The sequence below is a fragment of the Canis lupus genome, chromosome 1 (assembly GCF_003254725.2).
Source record: "Canis lupus dingo isolate Sandy chromosome 1, ASM325472v2, whole genome shotgun sequence".
Classification (NCBI taxonomy): Eukaryota; Metazoa; Chordata; class Mammalia; order Carnivora; family Canidae; genus Canis; species Canis lupus.
Genome location: NC_064243.1, coordinates 74,188,432 through 74,198,016, shown reverse-complemented (window position 1 = coordinate 74,198,016; position 9,585 = coordinate 74,188,432). Strand labels below are relative to the sequence as shown.

The 9,585-nt window shown below is 45.4% G+C and overlaps 1 protein-coding gene across 4 annotated transcripts in view; it reads right to left on the bottom strand.

Moving 5' to 3' along the window:
• Nucleotides 1-1,966: 1,966 nt before the first annotated feature.
• Nucleotides 1,967-9,585, bottom strand: part of LOC112644633 (uncharacterized) — a 33,791-nt gene continuing 26,172 nt past the window's right edge. Inside the window, exons 1-3 of one of the 4 annotated variants that reach the window (XM_049116134.1) lie at nucleotides 6,692-6,819; nucleotides 2,585-2,681; nucleotides 1,967-2,401 (exon numbers count right to left, since the gene is read on the bottom strand). In XM_049116134.1, the coding sequence (XP_048972091.1) occupies nucleotides 2,111-2,401; nucleotides 2,585-2,681; nucleotides 6,692-6,771 (468 nt within the window). In that variant the 5' untranslated portion in view covers nucleotides 6,772-6,819 and the 3' untranslated portion in view covers nucleotides 1,967-2,110. Of the gene's footprint in view, nucleotides 2,402-2,584; nucleotides 2,682-6,691; nucleotides 6,820-7,399; nucleotides 7,575-9,585 lie in introns of those variants that run through there. The other 3 variants (XM_025421482.3, XR_007414006.1, XR_007413998.1) reach the window with 3 other exon arrangements.

The window sequence follows — 9,585 nt, the reverse complement described above, 5'->3', positions numbered from 1 at the left end:
CATGTGGCTCCTTGTTTTTCCCTTCTACCAAAACCTATTTGCAGACCTTTGTTCATACTAAAGTGTAAATGACTGATTTGTGTATAAAGGGTCTCTCTTCTAAAGAAAATACATAATTTTAAAACTCCAAATATTCAATCCTCCCCTTTCTGCCCAAGAACATAACAGACCACTTCAGTTGGATGTCCAAGTGACTTCAAAACCAACAAGCAACACCTAAGCCAATTATAATCATACCACCAATTACCCCCCAGGTCAGACTGCCTGCCTTTCCAACTTCCCTAAGCCTGCTTGTGGGCCATGTTTCCCTTCCCACCTGCTAACATAGGACTCCACCCCTCAAAAAGTCTCCGAATTCCAAGTACTTCTGGGGAACCCCAAAGACTAGGTCCCATCAGTTCTCAGATCATACATGCCTGTGACATGCATCTGACATTTTTATCTTTCTCTCCTACTCCAACCTCCTCCACTTCACCCTTTAGCCATGAACCCCAGCTCACACCGTGCCCTCCCTTTGCCAGCCAGCTCTCTGCTCCTGGGTACCTGTATGTCCCCTGGACACAGCAGGCCACCCCAGGACCTGTATCAGTACACGGGAGAGCCCAAGGGCCAGAACTACACTGTGTTCTACGTTGAAGTGGGAGAGTTCTCTTCCTCTTTCATGTGCTATACTGTTAGGGAGGTCCCAAATCAGTCCTGCCTTCCTCCCTATACCCCATGGAAGGAAATCCAGAATTAAATCTGGGGATATTATCTGAACAAGATCTTCTACCTGAAATGACCACCAAGCACGCTGTCTTTCTTCGATAAATAGAAACATCACCAAAGGGCCATTTTTCATCTTGATGGACAAGCCAACCAAGCACTTTGCAGTATGTTACCCAGAGCACAATCACAGTGCAGTCAGCTTTTATAGCTCAACCTGCCGTGACCTGTCCCACTCCGGAGAAGCCTCAAATTACTCCCAGAGGCCAGAGAAATTAATCCGACATTGTTTTAGATAACCCTAGCACAAAAAAAAAAAAAAAAAAAAAAAAAAAAAAAAAAAAAAAAAAAAAAAAAACCCTAGCACAAGACAGAGATTTGAGTGGCTGAGAATGCCGCAGAGCTCCCTACTAACAGGATCTTGTTTAGGAAAGCCCATAACAAAACTGCAAGGGTATTCTCCAAAGACAATGAACAGATAATTGCGCCAATCAATTTTCTAGAAAAAATCAATGTATTGGCATCCTGTGAAACTATACTCCTTGATGGGTGGTTTGGGGGTCTGCCTTGTTTTTTTCTCCCCTGATTCTAATCCTGGGCAGCCCTCTGAGTCTTGCCTTTTCAATGGATTGTTCTCTAGCAGCACTTTAAAAAAAATCAGCCTCCTTTTTTTTTTTTCCCCTCAGTCAAAAGAAGCAACAAAATCTGTTGATTTCATTTATGTCTCCTGGGATTCTAAAGACTCTAAAAATATCGGCTGTCAGCCCTACCTGTGATCCTGCTGCTGGGTATTATGACCTCTTGGAAGTATTGCTCCACCTGTACTTCCTTGTACTTACCACCTAGCTCCTATGCCCACTTTCATGCTAGGGATTTCCAGTCCTCCCATTCTTCACCCTCTTAATTGCTCCTTTCTGTGTGGACAGGGTTTGCAATGCATTTTCCTAAAGAGCTTTTATTCTTTTGTTTCAATTACTGTTTTGAGAAGGAAACCAGATGAGCTCTTTGGAATTACCTACCATGTCTCAGGGAAGGAGAAGAAAGCACCACCCCCACACGGTGCTGCTCACCAAGATCTATCAGGACACCAGGTGAAACAACTCACTGCATCTCCCTGCCCTGACACTGGCCATCAGACAACCTGCCATCCCCGAGGCAGGGCCCAGGAAGCTACAGATGAATACAGTCTCCACAGAGGATTTCTGAGGCAGGTGAGACGCACCTAGCACTCTGTGAGTCATGCAGAACACCGTGACATGGTCTGCCCTCGTAGAAGGTGAAAGCGTACTGGAGAAGTAATATCAACTTTTGGGAAACAATGAGAGAACAAGGAGTGAGCACAAACCTACGGGGCCGGACGGTGCTAATTTTTAGAAAACTAGGATTTTGGGGAAATGAAGGTGAGTCAGAGGAAGCTTCTGGAAGAGACCAGGCACTGAATGGGCAGGATTAAAAGAGGCAGAGGGGACCCGGGAAAGCATTTTCGGTGTGGGTGAGCAATTGTAGGAAAGGTAGAAAGGAGGCTGTGACAGGGTGGAGCAGAATCAGAGGCCCAGAAGGAAAAAGCAAGCCATTCAAACACACCGTAGAGAATAAGGTTTAACAACCACGCTGTCTGCAGAGGTGAAGACAGGTGTAAGAAACCAGACAGGGGTTGAGGTCTCCTCTTCAGTAGGGAACTGTTGTAGCCATGATCCTAAGGGGACAAGGGGAAGGAGGGAGTACAATGACCCGGACATGCCAGCTCTCCACAGGAGGCCAACTGCAAGAATCTGGGCCTTGTAAAGAAAAGCAATCCCACCCCTCCAATCCCTGCCCCCCACCACCAGAGAGCCTGCAGGGAAGGAGCCAAGGGATGCCCAACCTGACCCACTCCTACCTGCCACCGTGCACCAATCTTGCACTGGTGCCTCCCACGACTAAGGTCAAGCAGAGAGCAGAGAACCACTAGTGGCCATACTGGAAAGGCCGGACACCTGCATGGAAAAGGGCAGAAAGGGCATCAAAGGGACAAAGGGGTGCAAATCGGCAGACCCATCACCCCGACACAGCAGTGCTATTAAAGTCCCGTAGCAATGCTGGCTGGAGGTGAGGGACATTTAGGGGAAATGTAGTTGGTGAGGCCCCCCGAACAGGTGAACCACAATCAGCCCTCCTGTCCTCCAAGTCTCTGCTCAAATATTCAGTGAGCCCCCCAAGCCCAAACACAGTCTAACCCATCAACTCCAGTTTATTTCCCTCACAGCATCATCTGCAACAGTTCCACTCCTGTTCTGGGGAGAGTGCAAGTCTCCCCCAAGAACCCCTCATTTGTCATCATTCCCTCAGCACTGAGAACCCTGCCTCCTGGGGTCCTCACCTGGTGAATTCTTAGACAGTGATCACTCACGGATGAGAACAAAACATACAAGCCTGAGACACAAACTGTGCTAAAAGCAACCTCCAGTCTATAAAGGAGCTAGAGAGCAGGACAAGAAACAGGAAGGAGAGGGAGAAATGCCCTTCCTTCTGAAGGTCCCATGTCCTGCCCTGGTCACAGCAGGTGGCCAAAAAGTATGACCCTTTAAGCTCTCTGCCACCTCCAAGGGGATTTCGCTGCCCCTCCTCAATCCAGAGCTGGAGAGAGCCAGCAATCCGGTGGCCAAGCCACTGCCCGAATGGTCCTTCTTATTGGCTGAAGCTCCTGGGGCAGGTCACCGAGCTCAGAGAGCCTTTCCGGTTGGAGAGTCCCCAGCCATACATGGATTTATGCTGCACCCAGTTCCTGGGGGAGGAAGGTCTGTTCTGACATCAAACAGTCCGTCAGCATCGCTGTTCCAGAAACTGTTAGCATGATGAGTGGGCTGCACAAAGGTAGCGGGGTAACGGTTAGCTCATCTCTAATTATATGGGATTTACGATTAGGCAGCAAGTTTATTTTGGAACACTGCGGTAACAAGACACACAGCAGTGGTGAGGACGAGGGGGCGGAGTTCTAGCTTGGCCTTTAGAATATAATAGCTTGTCATTGCCATGGAAACCAGCTCCCCGGGAGTTGCAGGCACCTTATTCTATAATTATAAGAGATCTGATAAGAGCTGAGGTTGGGGGGGGGGGGGCGGGTGGTGTGTATTTTTTTTTTCCTCTATAAATTGTATTCGGTGGCTGAAAATAGAAGAACCTGGAGAACAAAGCCTGTTATTAACTACCATCTGCTAAAAGGCGTCTGCACTTCAGCTGCCTGGAGAGGCTCTTCCTGCAAGCTCTGCAGATGCTCCCAGAATGCCATGGGTCGCTCAGGACTCAACTTGCCGGTGCCTGGAAAGGCGGAAGGTGTGTCCCGGCCAACCACATGCAATCATGGCTTCAGGCTGAAATGGCTGCACTGGTTTGCTGGGATGGATTGCACCCTCCATGTGAGGGTGGGCTGCTCTGGCCCCCAGCCCCAGGGCAGTCTACGGAGTGGGTCTCCTTGTTTCCTCCCCAAGCCTATCCCCTCATTGCCAAATTTCAACTCTGGGTGGAATTACAGCCACTCCCCTACCCTGGGGCTTGAGCTTGAGCAAATTTCTTAAGCTCTCTGAACTTCCGTCCTTTTATGATTAAAAACTCTTCAGAGGATTACAAGATGAAGGGAACATGTTAGGCAAACTGGAAACTTTGTCGCACACAGCTGGATTCTCTGAAGAACCCAGCCAACTTGCTTTGGGAGCAAATCACCCTTCATTTAAAAATTAAACCCCCTATTTTCCAGTTGAATGATTTTACCAATAATTCCACAGTAGATGTTAAAGAGAACAGAAATACCCCTTACGATAATAATAATAATAATCAATACTTCTCAATTGTATAGCATTTTACAGCCTAAAAGTGTCTTCACCATATTTTATTGTGGTTGTATATTGCCTGACTGGATTGAGTGCTGTGTTGATTCATTTATAAGCCCAAGCAATTTGGAAAGCTTCTTTTCTAAAAGGCCTTCTTTAAAAAAAAAAAAAATGGGTCATGGTCATTAAAATCTGAAGCCTAGCAGCATCAAGTATGGCTGTGTATGTTAAGGGCACTGAGTCAATAAAATCACCAGAAGCTGTTTTCTAAAGCTATTCAAACTCTAAAGAGTTCATCCAATTGCCCTCTAAAAGCAGGAAATGAGTGAGAAGAATAGGGAATACTTCATTCTATTCAAGACCAAAGTCAGCCCGTTGTCCCACATTAATATTCTTCACAAGACAGAGACATTTGGGGAGAGGGGTGGAAATATCACTATTACATTGCTTCCCCTACTACTTATGCCTCCCGTGGACTGCCCATCTCTTCTGGAAGGAGGATGGTGTCCACTGTTCCACATCTGCCGTCATTTGGGATTACATATGGTTCCAAGTAATAAAATCCCTAATGAGCAATGGTTCAAATTAGGTAACAATTTCCTTCTCTTTCCAGTAAAGCTCCACAGGGCTGATATAGGGGCTTGGCCCATGACGTTCCCCCAGGTCACCAAGTGGTGAGCTCTATCCCCGGGAACTCTATGGTCCAGCGTGGCAGCTAGGGCTGGCCTTCATGAATGTATTCCAGAGAGCTAGAGGACGGACAAAAAAAAAAAAAAAAAAAAACACAAGGGAGAGACAGTGTGAGCTGCCTGCCCTTTGAGGAAGGTTCTTAGGAACTTCCATCCAGCAATTTTCTCACATACACATACCACTGGCTTGAAGGCAGGAGGGTGCATATGAGGGCCAACCAGCAATCTTCACGCGTGCCTGTCACATTTTGACTCTGCTTCCACATCATTTTTTTGCCAGGTGACACCACCTGAAGTCATCCTCAACTACAGGTTCAATTTTATGGAGCCAGGAGCTAACCCTTGGACTAAGCTCCAAATAAACAGCATCTCACAGTTGTGGATGCACGGCCATGCCACAGGAATGAAGGTATACTTTGAACCCCACTCCTACCCTCCTATCCTCAAGGAGCTTACCTTCTCCTGTGGTAACCTCAAAGCCCAAGGTTGACAATAGCCAGAAACTTAACCCAATCTGGTCTAAGCAAAAAGAGCGAAATTACTAGAAAGATGATGTTCTCTGACTGAAGACTAAGGCAGAAGACTGTGGGTCTAAGGAGGACTGGAATCAGGCACTGCAAAGCCATGCAGGCTCTTGTTCTTTGTCTGCATGGGTATCTTTCTTGCCGATGGGTTGCTTCTTCCATGGAGGGGAAAGGGAGCTGCCAACGGCTTCTGAGTTTTCCATCCTATAACTTCAGCCGCTTGAGAGAGTGACCGGATGTTCTCTCTGTTTCAAAGTCAGGAGACACCCAGGAAAAGAGTCCAGCTTAGTCAGGTGCTAACCCTGGGTTAAGTCAGGTGGGCATGGCCAGCTGAACCCCAAAGACAGAGCAGGAAAAGGGCAGTTCTACAAACAGGGAGCTCGTCAGACAGGGTAAGCCAACAGGTATTCATGGCAACAGTCATTTTCTAAGCTCCAGTGATAGATTTTCAAAACAGGTCAAAATTCCTTGGGAAACAGCAACAGAGCAGTTGTCACTGAGTACTCACTTGTGTACCTTTGTCCACACAATTTTCAGGGCCCCAAGGTCCCTCTATTTAAATGCTTATGTTCCCCCTGTGGAAACAGGCTCCAGCCACAGGTCCAAAAGGCAGATATGTGTGCCCTCCAGGAAATGCTGGCCTTGCCCAAATCAAGACCTCTGAATCAGCAGGGCATCAAATACCCAGGAAAGTATCAGACTAGCTTTTCTTTTCCCCCACCATAAAGGTTAAAACAGATGCAGGAAAAAGGACTTTTAAAAAAAAAAGTGAGCCCAATCACACAAAGGCTCAGGAGAGAGTGGTACCTAAACACCCCCATGTCTCAGGATGATTAACCCCCTGATGATATTTGGAAAATCCTCTGCATTTCCACCGCACCATCCAACAATGAAGAATACGAAAAGCAGGTCAAAGTAATCACTCATGAAAACATAAAAAATGTATCCCCTGCCAGAAAAGACCGACCTTGTAGCTACTGTCTCTGTATACTGCATTAAACGGCCTCCCACCTCCACCCCTGCTGAGGCCCTGCTGGCCAAGATCATTTTCAGATCTGTTCTCAGCACCTAGAATCTCATCTCCATCATTTTTCTCTCAAGAGTGAGAAAAACAAGAAGACTAGACATATCAGCTCAGTCACCCAAGTCATTATGAAGCCACTGTCATTATTCATTATTAAGCCATAATCAGTGATCTCTAGAATATCCCTGCTTTCCCATAAGGGGCTCCCTTAAGAAAAACTTTGTTGTTATGCCTCAAATCACAGAAGAGCCACCTGGCCTGCTGACAGAGCAGCGAGGAACTTAGCCCTGCATGGATGTCTTACCCAGGCTGCACTGTATGGTATTCAGGAGCTAAATGGGGAGACCGCCTCCCCACAGGAGCACCAGGGCAGTTAGCATTGTAGAAACAATACTAAATTAGAGTTCAAGCCACAGCTCCATTAGTTTCCAGGAGACCTCAAGTCATGTAACCCTTCTTATCCTTGATAACTGCCAAAATAGAATAATACCAACTTCAGGGATTAGATGTGGGTCTATAAAAGTATTCTGAAACTGTAAGCTTTTAACCACAAGTAAAATGAAGGGTGTTGGCATCATTAGCGTGTATTAAAGACAGAGCTACTGAAATGAAGACATTCATACCAGCAGACCTCTGGAAGAAGTGATCATTTATATGGGTTTTCTAGTTGCTACTGAGAGTAAAAACTACAGATCAGCTATCAGAAATGGGGCTGGGGTCAGAGCCCCAAATCTCTTCTTCTTCATTCTCTTCCTGGGGAAGGTACATCATGGAGTTCCAGCAAGAGTGCATCAATCTTCATTTATGAATTAAACTTGCATTATTCCTGATTAAAAACAAATAAAAGAGCCCCCTTTCACTTTATATCAGTGTTGCTTACTCCTCAAATATAAATTCTCAAAATAAAATCCATTTCACTGCCATTTTTAAAAATCCATTTTATCTGCCTTGTCTTCAGCCTTTGAAAGCACCTGCCAGAGCTCTGAGCCAAGGTCACAGGGCACACAGGTTAGCTGCAGACACCCCCATTCATCCACAGCAAATGCTCAGAGTGTCTCTCATCCACTTTCTCCTCAGAATCTCATCTTCACCTGTCAGTGATCTCCTGGCTCTTCAATTCCAACTGCAATCTTCCCTTGGACTTTATTTTAGATTTGTTTATTCAGAAAACACTGAGTGCCTGCTCTGTGCCAGGCACTATTTGTTCACAGTGAACAAAAACATTAAAAACCCATGGCTCCCTGGAGTTCATGGTCTAGCTTACTCCTGATTCCTAAGGTCAGAATCTTGGTTTCCTCAAATGGGTTCTGACATGTGGGGACCAGCCCCACATAGGGCTCTCTGCTCATCAGGGAGTCTGTTTCTCCCTCTGTGTCTCACCCTGCTCATGCTCACACTCTCACTCCCTCTCTCTCAAGTAAATAACTAAAATCAAAAAGAAAAAGAAAGAAAGAAAGAAAGAAAGAAAGAAAGAAAGAAAGAAAGAAAGAGAGAGAGAGAGAGAGAGAGAGAGAGAGAGAGAAAGAAAGAAAGAAAGAAAGAAAGAAAGAAAGAAAGAAAGAAAGAAAAGAAAAGAAAAGAAAGAAAGGGAGAGAGAGAGAGAGAGAGAAAGAGAGAGAAAGGAAGGAAGGAAGGGAGGGAGGGAGGGAGGACTTGAACTAAATGGCACATGGGATTTTCTAGAAACCAGGCTCACTAGGTTTTTCTTTATTTATTTATTCATGAGAGACACAGAGAGAGGCAGAGACACAGACAAAGGGAGAAGCAGGTTCCCTGCGAGGAGCCCTACACGGGACTCTATCCCAGGATCCCATAATCACAACCTGAACCAAAGGCAGACGCTCAACCACTGAACCACCCAGGCGTCCCAAAACCACGCTCACTAACACCAAATAAACTACAATAGGGCATACAAATCCAAAAAATATAAGCATTTCAGTTTCCACAGCCTCCTGTAAGGAATTCTCAATAGAAAATGGCCAAGGTAACCTTCGCTCCTTTGGCTCGCCTCTTCTAGATGGATATGCCACCTGGGTCCCTTTCTGTCTAAAATTATCTTGGATGTGTCCATTACGTCTCATGGGGCTGCCTCTCTGGAACCATTTAGAGGGCAAAAGAAAGGGAATAAAAAACCTTCTTTAAAGCAAGAGTTCTAAGTAATTAAAAGACCAAATTTACTTGTGTTCAATTCCTAGCAAACCTGATGCTCTATCTTTGTTCCTGAACAAGAGTTCGAAGTTAAAAAATAAGCACTTCACTTCTGCTATCAGTTTGAAAATAAGCCACTGGGTCGTGGGTTTTGTTGATTTGCTTTTTCATAAACTTTACAATGTTATTCATTAAGCACATGTAGAGTTTTAAAAGAATAGCAGAGCTTTTAAGTTGGAGGCCAGCTAAGTGACTCTAGATCCAAATGTTCCCAAGCACAACATCAAACACTTATGAAAGATGCAAAATCGCAATAACACCAGAAACAAAGGAAATTAATAATCCAATGTTCTCTGGGAGAAATATACACTAACCAAAGCACAGATGAAGCCCTGGAATAGAGGAGCAGAGAAAGGAAGTAAAAATGCAATCCTCATTTGACTGAAAAACTCTAACTCAGAGATGTCAGGCCTTTGTTGCCCAGATAGCAGGTAGCCACTGCCCTACTGTAATGAAACCACCTTCTGAAATGACTATTGTTGGTTTTATACTGAAGTCATTAGTGCTGCCTACAAGGATTTTTCTCTCCCTTCATAGATGCTAGGATTGCACCTCCTTGATCCTTTGATTAGATAGATATAGACACATGACTCCCTTTTGCCTGAAAAAAGTGATGTGTTACTTCTGGA